General features: G+C 50.8%; 1 protein-coding gene across 1 annotated transcript in view; it reads right to left on the bottom strand.

Moving 5' to 3' along the window:
* Nucleotides 1-2,145: 2,145 nt before the first annotated feature.
* Nucleotides 2,146-19,096, bottom strand: part of IGFBP2 (insulin like growth factor binding protein 2) — a 63,054-nt gene continuing 46,103 nt past the window's right edge. Inside the window, exons 2-4 of the mRNA XM_054829942.1 lie at nt 8,428-8,651; nt 6,865-7,005; nt 2,146-4,586 (exon numbers count right to left, since the gene is read on the bottom strand). Of these exons, the coding sequence (XP_054685917.1) occupies nt 4,419-4,586; nt 6,865-7,005; nt 8,428-8,651 (533 nt within the window). The 3' untranslated portion in view covers nt 2,146-4,418. The remainder of the gene's footprint in view (nt 4,587-6,864; nt 7,006-8,427; nt 8,652-19,096) is intronic.

The following is a 19,096-nucleotide window of genomic DNA, read 5'->3' as shown; positions in this document are numbered from 1 at the left end:
GGTCATACTCCTATCCACAAGCTATATGCATGTATATAGGTAGCTATAGCTGTACATAGATATAGCCATACAGTCTTATAGTAATTATATTAGTTATATTAGTGTATAATTTTTGTGCTGCACTAAAACTGTAGTTTGCCAGTGTAGATAGTTTTGTGTATGTACACCAGAGTCGCCGGGGTTTCAGCTAGTACCCCACGGGCTGCTGGCCACGTCCTGATGCCCAAACACACACCTGATCACCCAGCGTACAGGAGGCACAAAGGCAGCCCATAAGAAACCCCAGAAGAGCCAGGATCCAAGCAGTGACACCCATCCCACATGTGCACATGTGCTTGCAGCCTTCAAGGCTGTGTTGCAGCCCTGGGAAAACCTAACCAGAAGCACTTTTCTCCCCTTGCCTTACTGCTGTTTTTCTGCCCCTCTGCAAGGAGCCTGGCCAGCTGCAAGCCCCCTTTGCTGGGCTGAGGGCTCCTGTCCCCCTCAGGCTCTTGACTCAGGTGCAAAGGCCACCTCTAGCCCTTGCACCGGAGTGTAGCTCCAGGCATGGCTGGACTCTGGGCTTGGGCACCTCTCCACCCCCAGCCCTCCCTGGGCAGCACCTGGCTTGAAGCATCCTGGTGGCCCAGAGTGCTATTGGCATACCTCCTGTGATATCTCCTGAGCTGCCTTCAGCTTCCCCCAGGGGCAGAAAACAGGATGGTATTCAGTGTTAATTTTGCTCCTTTTCCCATGTTCTCCAGCTTACATCCCACCCCCATCCTGCCCATCCTCCCCCCCTCCCCTGCAGCCCCATGTGCTTGCTGCCTTCTGTCCCCATGCATTGTCCTGGTGCTCCCTGCCACTGCCCAGTCCCTTGGCACACATCGATCCCACTCAACATCATGATATGGGGTAGGAAAAAACAGATAGGGAAGCAGCCCCACAGTTTTGCCTTCCTTTGGGGAGGCCAAAGGGAAACCAGTCACTTGGGTGCTGGCAGTTGGGGGCCACATGGAGCCTCACCCTCAAGGCTGCAATTTTAATTGAATGCAGTGTGGGTTGGGGTTTTTTTAATTATTATTGTTCTTTGCCTCCCCATGGTGCCCCAATCACCAAGCTGTGCCACCATGCTCCCTTAGGCAGCACTTTTCACCCTGGTGCAGGACCTTCAAGGGATCCATCTCCACAGCCCCATGAGTGAAGCAGTTCAGCCAAGCCCTGATCCCACACACAGTCCAGGCCTCCCTGCACCTTCCCAGCAGCCCGTTCTGGGCAAAGGCTTCACAAAGAAACACTGAGGCTGGCTTTTTGGCTGGCTCAAATTTTGTTCTCTTTGAACAAGCCAAGGGGAGAGCCCTTGGAGGCTCCTCCATGGAAATCCATGGATGGTTTCCTCCCTGCAGTGCCCTGCTCAGCCAAGGAACTCTTTGCATGAGGTGCAGAGGAGACCAAAACCATGGCGAGATGCTTAAAGGAGCGTGGATGATTCATGGAGAACAGGTCCACCTGCTGGCTAATAAACAGCATGGTTAGATGCAACTGCCACTCAAGAAGGCCCTGAAATACCAAGGTTGGGAAGCTGGAGAGAGCAGAGCTCCCTTTTCCTTATAGCCTTTGCCCAAGCATCTGCTAAGGTCCCTGAGGTCCCTGTGCTGGGTAGAGGGACCTTGCCTGTGAAGCTGCTCCCCTGTTCAAGGAGCAGGAAACCACTGCTCTCGTGCAGCCTCTCAGCACCTCAGGGAGCTTCATGAGCATCGTGCTGGACAGGACATTCACGCTGCCACCTCTCTGCCCAGCCAAGCAGGACCCAAACACCCTCTTCCACCAAACCTAGCTGCTGTCAGGCAAGGAGATGGTCTCCGCACACATGCTGGCCAGATGCTGACTTGAGAGGACTCGAGGGCATGGTTGCATTTTGCAGACTCCCAAAGTACGACACGTAGAGCAGGAACATAGCAGGCCAGTGGATGAGCGACACCAGTTCCTCCCTGCTCATAGAACTGGGACCAGTAATGATGAAAGGCCCAACTCCCATTGCCACTTCTTGGGCTCGGTGTTTACAACAACCCCAGGACAAAAGCTGAAGAGGCCCAAATTTGCATGTGATGCATCAGGAAATGTGTCCTATGAACAGAGCGGAGTGGGGAGGGGGGAAGAGGAGAGTTTTCTGGCATCCCATTTAATTTATTACAACTTTATGCAGCTCAGCTTTTCCAAAAGAGAAAAAGAAAAACACAAAAGAAAACTTCCTGATTCCTAAACAAACCAAAAAGTACAAACTGCAGATGAGAGCCAGCATGTGCAAGGTTTACATGAAAAAGCAGAACACCCTCAGATGTTAACAGAAAACAGGTAGCATCATTTTTACAGTTACTTGGCTTTGCATGCAGGTGTGTTTTCTCTCTCTCTCATGCACTCGCGCCCTCTCACACACATCCACATGCACACATCCCCATCCCTGACTTTCCAAAGGGGTTCCTTTCCCTGTCTCCTCCACTGCCACACCCAAACCCCTGCAAAGTCATGAGGGGCTTAATTTGCAGAGCCCACCTATGCCCTTCACACTTGGGATCTGAAATGTGGGGCCAAGAAGGGGGGAAAAAAACAACAAACCCCAGCGCTCCCCTTCCTCCGGAGCCTGTTGGGCTTTTTGCTTTTCCTTCTACAGATCAAAGTCCCCAGGTGAGGGGCTATCAGCAGTGGGGACCCCAATGTGGTGTTTCTCCAGCACCATTTGGTATTTCTGGGGTGTGCTGGCAGTCACCAGGGGCTGGTCCCATCGCTGCAGGTCCCAGTCACGGTCAGGTAGCTTTGCTGCCTGGTCCCCACCATGCAAGCACAGGGAGCTCCCAGCTAGCACCCACGCTCACCGAGGAACCCCCTCCCTCCACCCTATTGAACCTAACCTCGTAGAGGACCTGGGATCTGGAGGCTGTTTGCTACTCAGAAGCATTTACCAGAAATGGGGAGATGCTTTATTCCACCACCCCCACCCCTGGATTTCATTTAAGGAAAGCCAGAGACTTTACTGTAAGGAGAGGTTTTTTTGCAATTGCTCTGCAAATAGTACCCATATTAAAAAGGGGGAAAAAGAAAAAGAATAAAAAAGATAAGAAAATAATAAAATCTCCTTGCTTAGGCGACGGGGGAAGTTATTTATTCTCAGCGTCGGTGTGTTCTGTACAGAAAGAAATCAACAGGTGAAATAACAGCAGAGACACATCTCTCCTCAGAGCAGTATGTCCAGAGCAAAACCTCTCAGAGTGCCTGGAATCGCTTGGATTTAATCTATACAAATGTGTACGTGGGCAGAGGGGTGCATGTGTGTCAGGGCCTTTACAAAGCAAGATATATACTGTAATTTACTTACAAAAAAAAAAAAAAAAAAAAGAAAAAGTGTGTGCTGAATAGCAGATGCTCACTCCAGTCCCAAGCAAAAATGGAGGGACAAGGGCAGCTGCTTGGGAGTGCAGGTTTTAGATGGGTTTTTTTCCTATCTAGAAAGACTGAATGAGAGAGAAAGAGACAGACATTCCCTGGCTTGTTATCCTAAATCTACACAGGCATCCTTCCACCCAGCCCCAGCAAGTTCACTTTAGCTCCCTCATCATAAGCTGATCCTAAGAAATACTGGGCAATAGCCCTTCAAATCCCCTGGAAAATCAAGCATTTAGCTTCGCTGTCACCCAAAGGCCCCGTCCTCCTGGACCAGCGGCTGGAGCCTGGTCCCTGTGGGGCTGGCTGTGCCCCAGCGCCAGGAAGGGAAGCACCCAGGGGTGTTTGGGGGCGGGCTGTCTTATCCTTAGCTCTTTCCCTCGCTGATGCCTCCTTGGGGGATGCATCCCAACCACAGTGGCATGTTCCAGCTGGGCAGCCAGGGGCTTTCCTCCTTCCCTCCCTCCCACACCACATCCCAGGCCAAGACCGATGGCCGGGCTGGGGCGCAGGGGACAGGCAGGACGCAAGAGGCAGGCGACGCAGTATTTACAGTCTTTGGTCTCGGGGAAGGGAGGGAAAGAGGTGGAAAGTGTGGGGTTTTCCTTTGTTTTTTGTACCACTCCCGCCCGTGGCGAGGGGTTTTATCCCCTGGGATGTGTTGGGGAGCACAAGGCGCCCTGTGCTGGAGGGTGCAGGAAGATGCCACAAAGCAGCAGGGAGGGCAGGGTCACAGGGCGAGGAGCAAAAAAGACCAGTTCTCTGGCTTACGTTGGGTGAAAGACTATAGGAAAGCAGTCCCTTCTCCTTGCAACCCCCCCACCGCCCTTCCCCTCCCATTATCCCTCCCCTCCCCAGGAGCTGGGCAGCAGGGGAAGGAGGGCAGCACACAGGACCCAACCCCAGTCTCTTCCAGAGCCTAAAGAGACACGCTGAAACCCATGTAAAATCCAGCACTGGGGCCACAGCAAGCCACCTCCAGCGAGCAGGATCACGTCCGTCTACTGGCTCCGCAGGGCATGTGCTCCCCGGTCCTCCTGCTCATGGGCTGTGTAGAAGAGGTGGCACTCAGGGTCCCCACGGATGGTGGGTGCACCCTGGATCACCTTCCCGTGGATGGGGTCCACGCACCAGCACTCGCCACGCTGCCCATTCACTGACATCTTGCACTGCACAGAGAGGGAGAGGGCAGGCATCAGGTGAGGAAATTGGGAGACAAAACCTTCTTTCCAGCCCCACAAGCCCAAAGTCCAAACACAGGCAGAGCTTGGGTTTCTCCAGCAATTTGGCACTAGTTTGGATTTAGGATTCAGGGATGCTGCACTCGGACACCCCAGGGTCTGTGGTGCACCAGCATCACTGCTCCAAGGGTCCAGGCTGATGGCTGGACCTCTTCCCCCAGGGGCTGTGTCAGGAACCAAAAAGCTGATTTTAATGAACCACAAGGACAACTGTCCCCGAGATGCATCACCCTCTACCAGCTGTGGATGAAAGCAGCCACACAGTCAAAAATCCCTGCAGGAAGAGAGAGAAGACAGACTGACAGAGGGGCTGCATAAGCTTGATTTCACTTCCAAATTAGGCTAAACAAACCAAATGTGAGAGCAAGGCCTCCATGCTCAGACCCAAACGTGTTCCAACAGGGTCTCGCTCTGTCCCAGCACAGAGGTAGGGACCACGGTGCATCCAGGCCTGGACTCTGCCCCCTCCACAGCCTAGTCTGGTCAGAGAGAAGTTTCTTGCCCTAATGATTATCATCCACCTCTTGCCCTAGCAGGGCTGCATGCACTTTGAACCTGATGCTCATCCTTCCATCCCCAGCAGATACATCTCTGAACAGGGCATAGTGGGAGACACAGAGGTTACTCCAGCAGGCTGGGCTCTGCATGCACTTTATAAAGCTGAATTCAAACCATTTTCTGCAGCTGGAGTGAGGCAAAAAAATGCAGCCTTGTTCATGGGAATAAAAAGTACAAAAAGAGAGGGGAAAAAAGCCTCCCCAGGAGCAGAATGCATCCGGCACCCTCTGCCCAAGTGCTGACCCATAGGAGGTGGGAGCAACTGGGAATGCTTTTATTGGCATCTGATTTCCAGAAAATGCAAAGGAGCTGATACTCAGCTCTAGAAACCCAGATGGAAGGAAATGAGTATTGCTTCACATTTGCCTTATTTGCCCTTAGCCAGGGCAGGGTGGGGGGCAAGAAGAGAAAGCAATTTTTGCCCCCTCTCTTTTTTTCTGCAGCAGTGACCAGCGTGTAACCCATCTGCACCCTCCAGTGCAGGCTGACTTGTTTCCCAGGCACAAGGAACAGCAGAAACTGTCTTTTCTTTTGTAGTACACGATGCATTGCTGCGTTGCCCAGGCTCAGTCCCCAGACACAGCTCATCTCCTTACTGGGAATTTGCCAGCTCTGCTCCATGCACCCCTTTCACGTGTGCTCATGCTGAGGGATCCAGCCAGCCTGTGGGGTTCTTCAGGGGGAGGCAGGGGGTGAAGGTCCAGTCAGGACAGGGAGGAGAGAAGGGATGGAGGGAGATTATCTCAGAGCATACTATTTTTTTTTTTTTTAATGCTGCTGATCAAGGGGTAGAAGTAGCCCTGAAAAAAAGGCTTAGGCATGAAAACAGCAGGTTTTCTGGGGTCCCCTCCAGGGGTTCAGTTATGCATGGCTGTAAGGGGGGCTCGTATCCAGGTACTATTCACACGTGGCTGCCAGTCGACCCTGGAGTTTTGCTGCCAAGAGGTTTTTCCTGGCATTTCTTTCCCCATGCCTCAGCCACTGACACCTGCTGGTTTTGCATGAATTAAGCCAAGAAGTCAAAATTCAGACATACATTAAGTCATTTGAGTCCTTTTGGGTCCTGTAAATACTTTCAGGAGGATGCTGTACCCAAAACGCCACCTTGCCTGGAAGGAATCCCTCCTGGAGCTGTGGGATGAACCTCGATTTGTGGAGAAAAACTGGTAAAATGTGCTAGAAACCTTCCTGACCCCAGGAGAAGTGCTTTCTGCTTTGTCTGCAAGACTGGCCAGCATTCAGACCCTCTCCGCTTTTCCCTTGTGGCAGGGTCCAGCCAGGACAAGACCTGGCTCAAGGCACGTGAAAATAATCCTAGGCAGACAAGGAGCTCTCACAGGGGAAAAAGGGGCTCTGAACTAAACTGATTCCCCATCTCTGGGCTGCCTGCAGCCACGTGTGGATGTGGGTCTCACGTCTCCACTTGCTTGCCTGTGGCTGCAGATGCACCTGGGCGTTACTAAACCTGTCCATGCCACATGCGACATTTGCTGTTTACCCCACACTTCACACCATGTGCGTGACATCAGCCCATCCCTCAGCTGCTGCATGTCCCCCTTGGCTGTGCATGGGGAGGGGGACGTGTTTCGAGCCGAGGGCAACTTCTGGGAGTACAGCCAGCCCTGGGACTCTGGGTCTCCCCACTTGCCTGTTTGAGATTGTACAAGCCATGCTTGTCACAGTTGGGGATGTGGAGGGAGTAGAGGTGTTCCAGGGGACCTCGCTCATCTGGCAGCCGCATAGTGGAGATACGTTCCAGGACCTGATCCAGCTCCTGCTGACAAGGGGTCTGAAAAGAGCCCAGAAAGCAGAAAAACAAACAAAAAACCCACATCAGGACAATGGGACCATTTACAATATCAACATTTTGGACAATGGAAACACCAGTAAGGATGAACACCTGTGTGTGTGTGTGCAGGCACCCAAAGGCACATCCGCACATGCCGACGTGCGGAGATACACATGGGGAGATGCACACATTTCTCCCACATGCCTCACATGGCCAAGAGCCAACATGACACCAGGTCACCCGCCCTGGTGACACAGAGGAGGAGAAGCCTCAGAGATGCTCCCATGGGTCCCACTGGTGGTGACAAGTGATGTGAAGCAGGACTAATCCAGACAGACCAGGACGGTTTCCATAAGCATAACCCAGATCCCACACCTGTGATGCAGTTTTGGCCCAGAAGTGCAACTCAAAGCACGTGAGACCCCATGGGAGTGGAGGGAAAGCCCCAGGAACGAGAGCACCCAGCAAAGCCAGCCTCAGTAGGCACCCCTCTTGCTCCACAGCAGCCCCAAGCCAGGGCTCCCAGCCAAGGCAGCCTGGTTGAATTACGCCTGATGTGAGCCGGAGGGAGCCCACACCTCTCTGCTTTTGCAGTTGCTGGGGTTTTATCCAAAGGAGCAGCAGCAGTGTGGGAGCTCTCTAAGTTGATAGTGCCTGCACCTTATTTTGAACCTCTGCTTTGCCTGTTTCTTGGAGGGAGTGAGGACTCTTAAGGCCCCTTTCTTTTTGTCCCTGCACTCCTCAGATATAAATACTCTATATGTTTACAGGGAGATGTATTACAGACCTTTCAGGGTGGCTTTCTGTCCCATCTCGTTGCCTTGACCAATCTGCCCACTAGAGGGAAACCACGGCCAAGGACTGGAGAGCAGAGAGACAGGGACGGCGAAGAAGGGGACAGGGAGGACTCCGGGCACTCTCCCCGCTATGTGACAGCCCCACAGTCCATCCTCAGGGGCTTTGGGGCCCCCCCTCAACCTGGACTGGGGCTGCCCTGCAGCAGGCAAACACCCTCCCACCCCCCAAATCCCCTTGCGTCTTGCTTAGGGAAAAAGGGTGTGAGAAAGCCAGTCGGCAGGCAAAGGGCACGCTCGCACCCCTGTGGAGGTAGGTGTCGAGCCAGCGGGACCCCCCTTCTCCAGCTCTGCTGTCAGGAGGTGAAGCTGCAATGAAAATAACACCTCCTTGCCAGCACATCAAAGTTCATCAGATGGTGTGTTCGGCCCTAGCTTCAGGCCAAAACAAATGTTTGCTTTTCCTTTTTTTCCTCTCCCCCTCTCCCCCGGTTTTTCTTTTTTTTCCCCCCTTTTTAAGACAGTTTGTTGCAAATGTCACAATGTCACCAAGGCTTTTGCATTCAGCATTTCCCTGGTGAGCCCGCAGCTGCCTCCGTTAGCTCCCTGCACCCCCCTGCCCTCTCACCCTGCCCGCCGACAGCCGCGACTTCTTCGAGTCCTCGTGGTTGTGATGAGGCTTGCCGACTTTGCCCATCTGACGCTGCTGCTCGTTCACCTTCTCCCTCATAACCGCCAGCTCCTTCATGCCCGTCTTCATGGGCTTCCTCCCGCCGGCTCCGCTCAGGATCCCTGTGGTGCCATCCACGTGGTTCTCGGCAAGGATGCTCTCGGACCGGTCATCGCCATTATCTGCAGAGGACAGGGCAGACAAGGAAAGGGTCAAGCTCAGCCAGGCGCTCTCTCACGTGTTCATCCCATCCTGGATCGCTTTCAAGCATGGCTGGTTACCAAGCCATAAAATCTTTCCATGCAAAAATTTTAAATTGCATTAGCCCTTTCATCTGGAAGGTGAGAATAGATCCTTTCATTCTGGAGTTATTACCACACTAAAAGACAGTTTAGAGAGCAGGGGAAATCGCTGCTGGAGAAGTTCTTTCTCATTTTTCTTTGACCTTCTAAATTACTTCCCAAAGAATGTAATTTTCCCATCAGAAGTCCAGTTGGGTTAGGAATGCCAAGTGTACTTCGGCTCCAAAACTTAAACCCACAGTGATTAGTAAAATACCTTGAGTCCATCTATCATCCCCCAGAGTATCTCCAGGAATACTTACTCAATATTAGCATGCTAAAATAAATTCTCAGGCTTGCTTTCAAAAATACCTTGCCTCTGTTTTATGGCCACCCTACTTTCCCTCAGAGATCCTACCATTTCAGCGATTGTCCTCGCCATATCGTCTTTCACCTCATTTGTCGTACAGTGCATTACTCATTTATCCTCCCTGCTTCTGCATTTGGCCACTTCTGATGACCATGGAACAGCCCCACATGTCCTGGGCCTAATTCTGCCACTGCTGCAAGCTGCAAGACCCCCAGCTAGTTCAGCCATTTCAAAATCAGTTCACAGAAATCTGGGGATAGTCACTGGACTTGTTCCACCTCCTCCACTCTCTGCTTTGTGCAGTTTGCCAGTTCACTGGGTGCCATTTCTGAGAGCAATCCTTGCCAAAGTAGGACACAATGGTCACAATGCTGCAGACACCAGTCCCTTTAGACTTTGCGGTGGCAATGAGGACAGATCTCCAGAAGCCCAGAAAGTGGCAGCTGAGCCCTCCTTGGTGCCTGGTCTGGTCTGGCGGAGCAAGCATGTCTAACTGTAGCTGGATCTAACATTGAAGCTGGCCCTGCCCCAAGCAGGGGCTTGGACCAAGACCTCCTGAGATCCTTTCCAGCCCAGATTATGGTTCAACCTACGCACGCACATCACCTCTCACTGCAATAACCCAGGCTAAGTACACCTCTCTATGTACAAGTTCTTCAGCAGCTCCACAGGTCCCACAACAGGGACAGACCAGGCCACTCTGATCCCACAGTGGTGACAAACATGAAGCATCTTTTAGCATATGCCAAGGAGGAACTGCAGCACCCAGCCTCCCAACATCAGCATTCTCTCCAGCACCTCTGATTTCAGCACTCCAGAACTCAGGCACTTACATAGAAGTAAAGAAATCACATCAAACTGTGCACAATGGAGAGCAAGCAATGCTTTAGCTCATGTCACAATGCTTAATTTATGGATCTCTCCTGCTTCTTGGAAGAGCAAGCACGCAGAGCATTGACAGACTTTAACATTTCCTTTTTTTCAGAAGCTGCATCGTGATGTTTTGTCAGAGCATAGCTCTACTGTCATGACAGAGTGAAAAATCATAATAGCAAGTGTTTTATTTCTGCCACAGCTTTCCAAGCTCTTTTCAGGTGTGACAACCCCAGGTTCACACAGGGGAAACTGCAAGAAGAGTTTTGTCTGAACTTACTCAGCAAACATGCGGCTGCCTGCAGACCGATGGTAAGAGAATGGACCAAGTGGGATGGATCAAAGAGCCACCCCAGCCCAGCACACCATCCACAGGAGACCATCAGCAGCTGCTTGGGGACACATGCCAGAAGGACCATTCCCAATCTGTGCTGCAGACCAGCAGTAAAAGCACTTTCATGGTTGGAGACTGCATCTGACCCAGAGGATTTAAAAGTCACTGACAGACCCATCCCTCAATGGATTTGTCCAATATCCTTTTGAACTTCCTCACCATTTTGGCCTCAGATCTCCCAATACTGGGATCGTCCCACTTCCCAGAAATACTAAATGCGTTTGGTCTGCAGGTTTTTAGCTGCTTAGGTAGCAACTGAAAAGCAAACACGGGGCAAAACCAATCTGGCAAAGTTCATGACTTTCCTCAATACTGGTTCCAGATGAAAACTGGGACCAGGTTTGATAGCCAGATGGGCGAGCTCAAAGTCTGGGCTGCTGCCTGGCAATTGCCATCTGGCTGTCATCCTAGGAGCCGGTCAAGGAATATTTCGAGCAGGAATCTTCTGTTTATACAACAGTCTCCCCGTTAATTAGAAACACATAGTGAGAAGAGAGAAGGCCATGAGGCCGCCCTTCAGACAGGATCAAATGAAAAAGCACCGTGCAAGAGACGGGCAAGACCGGCCAGGCTCTGATCCTCAATGAGCTTCTTAAGGGGGTTTTAGCCTTCCAACAGTCTTTTGTGCTCTTCTCCTTGGTATCCCACCGAGCTCTCAACAGGAGAACAAGTACAGCAGCAGGGCAGCATCTCAGACACATTGCAGTCCCCTGCTTCATTCAGAAAACCGATGGTACAAACTGACAGAAAAGCAGCAAACTGGAAGTGGTGCCTTCCCCCATCGATTCTCACTCCTTCCTGCCTCCAACTAAAATATATAGACATCTGCCCAAATAAGCACTGTGCTAGTAAACGAAGGCGAGCTGGTAAGCCTCTTGTCGGCTGATTTATTCACAAAACCTGCTTCTGATAATATTTTCACTCATTTTTCTCACTTTCCAATGCTAACAAATATCAGCCCAAAGAAAACCACCGATGGGAGCAGAGCGTGCAAGCCCTTGTGCATGAACACACCCAGGGACAGGAGAGATTGGTCTTGGCTCCCCAGGCACCGTCACAGGAGCAAGCCCGGAGTAGAAGCTAGGAAGGTCAAGCTGCTATCAACTGCAAGCTGTACCATCACCTTGCCGCTGAGCTGGATTGAGCCACATGGGGCTAATGCCAGAGCCCCATCACAGCTTTTCCTCTCTCCCAAACCCAGTGCTGCTCTTAAGTAGGAACTCTCCTGACCTGGGGCTTGCACAGATGGCTCAATCACTGGGGAAGAGAGACAGGACAGAAGAAGTTGGCCACATGTGCAAAGCACCCAGATTTCCTTTACAGACAAGCTGTATGCACAGGAGGAAGCTGAGCATCAGGTGTGATGGACCACATTTTAAAGAGCAAATGGGCCAGATAGCAACAACCGACGACTGGAGACATCAAGCCTTGAGGTTGGGAGAAAACAGAGCATGCCGTGAGCCAAACAATGCTTTTTACAGCCAGCGAATGCTTTTTAACACTGCCCAAAAGCAGCAAATTGTGCGTGCTTGCTTATGACTATACATGAATCAATTAAGCCACCCATCAACCCTACTGGCATGGGATGGGCAGGTATGCAATTGCCTCAGATATACAACTCTAATCCGTTTGTCATCCTGGCAAACGCCCTTTTGCTGCCCAATTTCAATTCACGCTAAATATATCTGTGAATGGACTGGTGCCAAACTCCAAAACAAGTTTTATAGTTCTTCCATTTTCCTATGGCATGTGGAAAACATCTCCTGTGCTATTTTGGATCAAAAGGTAGAGCACTTTGTGCAGGGTGGGACAAGTGTGGCAGGAATCAAAGCAGATAGCTGAAGTTCTCCCGAACACTGATGTGGAGCCCATGAAACACCTCTCTCCATGCCAAGAAAATGATTTCTTTATGGCCTTTTTCAAGGAAAATTCCCATTTGCTTCAATGGGGCGAGGACTTGGCTGAGGTAAAAGCATGTTCAAATGGCCATCAACTAACGTCTGTAGGGAGCTGCACAGTCTTGCCAAGAGTTTCAAAAGCGGCTACCAATTTCCAGTGCTGAAATTTTTGGGAATCTGGTTTGAGACCTCTAGGCACCTCCGCTGAGACGGCTGAGAAACAGAGGGGCTTAAAAACAACCTGCCACTTCCAGAGCTAGAAGATGAAAAAAGCACCACACAAACAAAGGCAGCTGCCTGAAGTTAAAAATACATCTTTATCCCTTTGAAGAGCCCTGAAGCGTATCTGGGCTGCGGGACGGGATTGAGCCAGTAGCACTCACTTAGCACGAGAGGGCCAGCCTGTATCACGGGGAACATGCACCATGCCAAGGACCAGAGCCGCCCTCTCCATCGCTGCTCTCTCTCTGCGCTAGTTTTCCTTTGACAACAGCTTGCCCACAGGGTTTCACATGCATTTGTTTATCTGCCCAGAATGTTTGCATAGTGTTAAAGTACTGATTAAGGTCCCAGACCCACAGAAAGTTTCACCCAAGTGGCCTTCAACAACCTGCCTGGAGCCCCGCTAGACTCTGGTCCCAGCTACGTCCCAGGCTGGACAGGGCTTAAATCTCCCTCCTGCAGCAATCGCAGCCTCCCTTGGCCAGCACTTTCCCTCTGAAGACATCAAAGTGCTTCGCAGTTCATTAATTACCCTTGAGAGGTGTTCATCCTGGGTTGCACACAGTAAAAAATACAGGCACAAAAAAAACTTGAGAGTGTTGCCCAAAGCCACACAGGGAATCGATGAGCGAACCCAGGAACCTGTGCTCCTGCCCTGGCACTGCACCATGCACAGGACCAACAGCACTTGGGGCTGCAGGAACGTAGCATCCACAGAGTGATTTTTCACACCGAGCAGTCTTGCATGTCTCATCTAGTTTTGGGGGGTTTTTTCCCTTCCACTTTTAGTCTCTTGTGGCCACAAGTTCTACCATTTTAGGATAATTTAAGTGCCTGTTCTGGGTTTTGCTTGTCACTTTTTATTTTAAGGAGCAGACCTGTCTGTCCCAGGCTGCCAGGAGCCCAGCACTTGTCTTTCACAGCCTGAAAGCAGACAGGGCCTTTAAACCTGACCTTTAATATGTGCAACAGCCATGGCCAGAGAATTACTTGCAGGAAGGTGGGGAAGGAGCAGACAAACCCCGACCTCAGTCCCGGTGACCTCTGCCTCATCAGTCTGCAAAGTATTTCTAGGAGAGCCCTGGGCAAAGGTTCCTGTGCAATAGCTCTGCTGTGGGTGTTGTTGACCTGGAGCTCTGATACCTCTGAAAACATTTGCCAGCAGGGATTATACCAGCGTTGCAATTTCCTCGCAGCAGGAGCTGCCAAGAACAAAGTCCCCCCCAGGCCCTCTGGCCCATCCTACCCCAAAAAGGACCCAGGGTTTGCTGATTACCGCTGCCAAACTGCAAAGCGCTGAGCCACAGCACAGCATCCGTCAGCATTCAGCTGGCAGCGGAGGGGAAACGCGGGGGCACCGGTACACGGTCTGGCCCCAGGCATAATCAAGCTGGGCTGGATGCAGCTCTCCAGAGGCAGACAAAACCAAAGCAGCTGCTCAAGTTTCACTCTTCACTTTGCACCAAAAAAAAAAAAAGCACGGCTGGGAAATGCCACAGAAGGAGCATGAGAAATGGGCCATGTCAAAGAGGGGGCGATAGGAGAAGGGATGCAGAAGGGACGCAGAGCAGAAAAGAAGCCTCCCTGCCCCAGGACATCATCTCTGACAGAGGCCAATAATGGATGCTCGGGGGAGGAACACAAGAAACGACAAAATTACAGAGCAATCCCTCGCCAGCTCTCCTCCTGGAAATCAGCGGTTCAGGAACCAAAGGTTGCATCTAGACTGGGTTTAACAGCCATTGACAGGCCTAACTGGGGCAGAGTCATGCATGAGCCCTTTCTGGATTCAACTACAGGGAACCCCCATACCTCCTCCTGGCCCCCTCTCCCCAGTCAGCAGCCTGTTCCGCTTCGCCTCATCCAGCTCTGCGCAGGATGTTTAAGTGCTTGATTCGGTTGCAGAGGACACAGAGTCAGCATTCCTGGGCAGCCCAGGTCTGTCTGTGCCATCCAGCTTTTGGGAGGGCTGGCAGGAAGGCTCATCTCCCACATGTCTCAGAACCATGGGCTCCCATGAGACACAGAGATGGAGATCAGCTCGGAGCATCTCTCCATCTGCCAGGGAGCTCCTCAGGGCAGGTTCCTGGGATCCTCTGCCTGACTGCACTCCCCAGGGTTATTTCATCACACCAACTTGCTCAGTAACAGCAAGGCAATTGCACATCATAGCCAGAAAATTCCTGCATCAGTCTCCAAGAGCTTGTTTTACCTCTGTGATAACCAGTCCACAAAGCACTCTGAGACCCCCTGGGGCCGAGAGCCCTGGGGCTCTGCAAACACCCTTTATTTTTTGCTATGAGATCTTTTCAGCCCATCTCTACCAGCGGGGAGGGCAGGACTGGGGAGGGAACAGCATGTTCTGGCCAGGGGTTGCTTAGCAAGCTCCTCTCCCTGCCCCGAGCAGCTGGCACCGAGGGGTGATCCAAGGGGCACCCAATGCCTTCCTTTGGCTCGGGCATCCCGCCGGAAATGCTTTATGCTCCTGCAAAGTGCCAGGGACGTTGACTTGGTGCAGCGCAGCTTTCAAGCAGCCTGCTTCGCTCTCTTTTCTCTGCCCATTCCTGGTGACTGGAGAGAACAACTTTCCCTCCTCCATCCACCTAGGTCCAGAGCCAGAGAAAAACCTCTTACCCAGTGCACAGTACCCTATAGTGTGACTGTGCCCCATCAAACACAAACTCCTCTGGCACCCTGGAGCAAGCACAGAACTGATACTGAAATAGAGTTGATGTCAGATGAGGGAAGAAGAGGAACCGAGATGTCCCTTCCCCTGGGCTTTACTTCAAACAGTCTTTTTTTTTTTTTAAATCATATTTGTAGACTGGTTTCCCAAGCAGTCAGGACTTGTGCAATAACCCAGCCTGCCTCTATGTGTTTCTGCATGTGCATGTGTTTGCATGACTGCCTGTCTCCCTATTAGTCCTCCTCCACCTCCCAATATATCTACAAGCACGTCAGCAAATGCCAACTACATCTCAAAGAGGAACAGAATTCTCAAAAATAGTAAGTTTCCACCATTTCATGGAAATGTGCAGCCAGACTGAAGAGAGATAAAATAGCAGGGTTTGCTTTCTTTCCAAACGATTCAACTGATGGGGCTGTGTAGCACATCACCAGCCCACTCTCTGTGGACCCAGCAGAGCACAAACCACTGCTGGGGAAGGTCTGCTCCAGCCCTCCTCCTGCCAACAGCAAGCCTGCAAGTGGTGTTTGCAACATCCTGTTCCCTCCCGCGCCAGCTGTTCACTGCGTGCGAAGAACGATAAGGGATAACGCTGTTCAGGTTCCTCAAAAATGCAGGGGGACGCTTCAAGTCCTCTCATTTACCCAACTTCCACTTGCAATCCTGCTTTTTTTTCCTCCACCCACTTCTTCCCCCAAGCATGGGGCTGCTGAGCATCCCAATGTGCACCTACAGCAGAGACTCTCCAACTTGCCTAAAAGCTGAGGAGCCAGAGGGTCTCATCTTGCGGCTGATGACAATGTTCTTGGGCACGTGCTTAACTTCCACATGTGTGAAGGCAGCTAGCTCAGGCAAAAGGCCTTAACTTGTTTGGAAGGTTTTGCTGAGTGAGGCTCTCTGAGCTCCCTGCCACCATAAAAAGCATTCCCCCTTGTTAGTGAACCATACCTCAGCCCTTTCAATGCACTTCTCCGATTAGCCCTCCGCAAAGCTGCGACCTTCCCAGCAGAACCAAATGAATTAACTTAAAAACACTTCCAAGCTTAAATTAATTGCACTGCAGCTTCCTGATTTGACCTTGACCCCGTCTGTAAAATCTCCAGAGTAGCTGCTACTTAGTCATTAGGAGCTTTTGCCTGAATGAAATAAGCCATTAACCTTACCAGGCCAAGTGTCTGCTCTCCTTCCCTGGTGACTCGCATGCATCCGTGTGGTCTTCGGTGCCCCAGCCACCCCAAAAAGCCTACACTGACTTCTAGTATAAGCTCAGCTCCTAAATCCTCAGTTCCTATGAATTTCCAGAATGAAACCAGATCACAAACCCACCTCACTCATTTCCTACTGATTTTACTGCTGTGTTTGAGTTACCTTTATTTCCCCAGTTTGTTTTAGGAAACATCGGCTCTTCTCTGACCCCAAGTCCAATTTGCATCTCACAGGCCAGACTACGTAGCACAGAAGAGCTTTCCTTCCCGCAGCCTCCATGAGGGTGCCTGCACGTTAATTATCTAGATGATCTCTGATCGCCATTGGGATGCAGCACCTCTCTCTCCTGCAGGAGAGCCAGAGCCTGGCAGAGTTACAGGAGCTGTGAATCTTAACGAGGCTGATTTCCCAGGTACGACACTCTGCAGCCTGCCAGAAAGGGCTGATGAAGGACTGCTGATCTGAGGGACACACAATCACAAAGAAGGAACTCCTCTCCGCATTCACACTGAACATTTCTGCCTCCCTCATGCATTTTTGGAAAAAGTGTAATATACAGGACCTGTTCAGACTCTTCTCCTGTTTTAAGATGATTACATTTCTAGGTGCAGGCAGTGACAAGCAAACACCAAGTTAGCTGGAGACAGACTGTCAAAAAATCAATTTAAAACTGGCACCAAGGAAAGATGTGCTACTGGACGAAGTGCTCATAGCCACCGATCGGGGTCTTCAAACCCACGTAATGCATCTCTTGGATAGGGTGCTTTAGCCAAATACAAGACATCTGGTTCCAAGGAGAGGTGACTGAGGGAAATTTTGTGGTCTTTATCATATGAGAAGCTAGGGGTTGTTTCTGGCAATGCCCTCTGCCTGTTCTGGCTCCTCAAGGATGGCTTAGCTCACCAGAAAGATGTGATCTGGCTCTGGAAGCCCAACTGTGCCCTTTGGTGCCTGTTCACAACCCCCATGAAGATCAACAGCTGGTGGGGAAGCAGCTCTGGACAGGGTACGACCAGAGGAGCCTACTGCAGAGTGTTTCTGCACATCTGGGAAGGCTGCGTGCGGACCAGCCAAAAGTCTGACCTTCCACCCTGCAGAAAGGTGGAAAAGCTTCAAAATCAGGAGGAAAAAAATACTACAAGTAAAGCAAAAAAGACTTAAAACCCCCAAAAGGTCAGAGCAGTGCCCCACCCTGCCTGCAAGAGCTGTCTCTTGCCTATCTCCAGTATTGCTCCACTCCCTTAGCCACATTGGCTTCTCCAGTTATTATGACTATTGCATGCAAATGGAATGAACTTCAGCCATTTGTATTACTAGTTTTTAAATAACATCTCACTTTTCCACAGTCGATTTTCCAGACAGCGGCTCAGTCCAGGGCTCCCCTCACCACCCACCCAAATATCATTGCGCATTTCCTTGAAGTCTGCCTTTTTCAAAACGCACTATTATTATGATAATTCCTTCCTACCTTCTCAGAAACCCTGCCAGAGCCCAACAGCAATTACCACCAGTGTCATCTCGAGGTCTGCTGGACCTACTGTCCCCATGCAGCCCCTAGCCAAGCACCAGCCCTCAAAGCCAACCCTGTGACTGCTTTTTCCCCAGGAACCTGCATTCCCCAGGGACAAAGCACACGTGCCTCCAAGTAAAGCCAGAGCACTGAACTGTAAGTGGAAAGAAGCAGTATCTGCTGTAATTCAGTCGTGAGTTTCTTCTGCCCACCAGAACCTCCCAGCTGCCTCCAGCACTCACAGACATTATCCTTCCCCCCCTCAACGGGCTATTACCGAGTTGCCATAACCCACATTTAACCCCCAAGTTGAGCTGTTCACAGATTGTGGGGTTTGGTTTTTTTCTTCATTTGATGTTCAAGCTAAACAACATTGCAATTGTTTCAAGTTATGTCAAAGTACTTTGTTCATCTGTTCTTGGGGCAATATTTCACTTAGTTGTGCAGTCACTTTGCTGGATTTCTTTAACCCTTGTTTTATCCTTCTCCCAGGTAGCGGCAGAGCTGCATTTGAACCCCCATGTTAGAGTACACCACGAGAAGGGACTGAACATGGTGTTGCATGTGTATATTATGCACGTTTATTTGTTAACATACAATGCAAATTTACTGAAATAAGGCAACTGCCACTATCTAGGCATGAAGTCTATATTGATACCACACTGCTATTGAAATAAACAGGACTTCGGCCAAAATTAGGACTTGTGGATGTGTCCCACTGCTGAATGACACGCACACACATGCAGTAATGCCATGAAGGGCTCAAACTCATGGACAGGCTACCAGAAGGCAACAATTTACTGCAGATCGGCTGATCTGTAATAACTGTCTATGGCATTCAACAGTCATGCACTTCCATGTAACGCAAGTTATCTTTATGGTCAGTCCTTCAGTGACTTCCAACCTCCAGAACATACAGCATGGTCAGATCAATGTCACTTGGCCTTCAGAAGGGGAAGTTTCTTCCCACACAGGTGGGAGGGAAACAGTGCAAGGCAGCCTGCTGCTTCACTCTGCAGTGTCATTGCTTTGGTCTCTTGTCTTTATAGAGAAAGGGGCTGGATCTCACTTTGTTTCCAAATGACTCTGTATTTTGGGCCACCCATGAAGCTGCCCAAGCTCCAACCTCAGGAGTATGCAGACTCCCACTGAGAAAAGGCAGGAAGAGAGAGTCATAAAACTGTGGT

This window comes from Grus americana, chromosome 6 (assembly GCF_028858705.1).
Source record: "Grus americana isolate bGruAme1 chromosome 6, bGruAme1.mat, whole genome shotgun sequence".
Taxonomy (NCBI): domain Eukaryota; kingdom Metazoa; phylum Chordata; class Aves; order Gruiformes; family Gruidae; genus Grus; species Grus americana.
The sequence above is the reverse complement of the archived record's forward strand: the minus strand, read 5'-3'. Positions and strand labels throughout refer to the sequence as shown.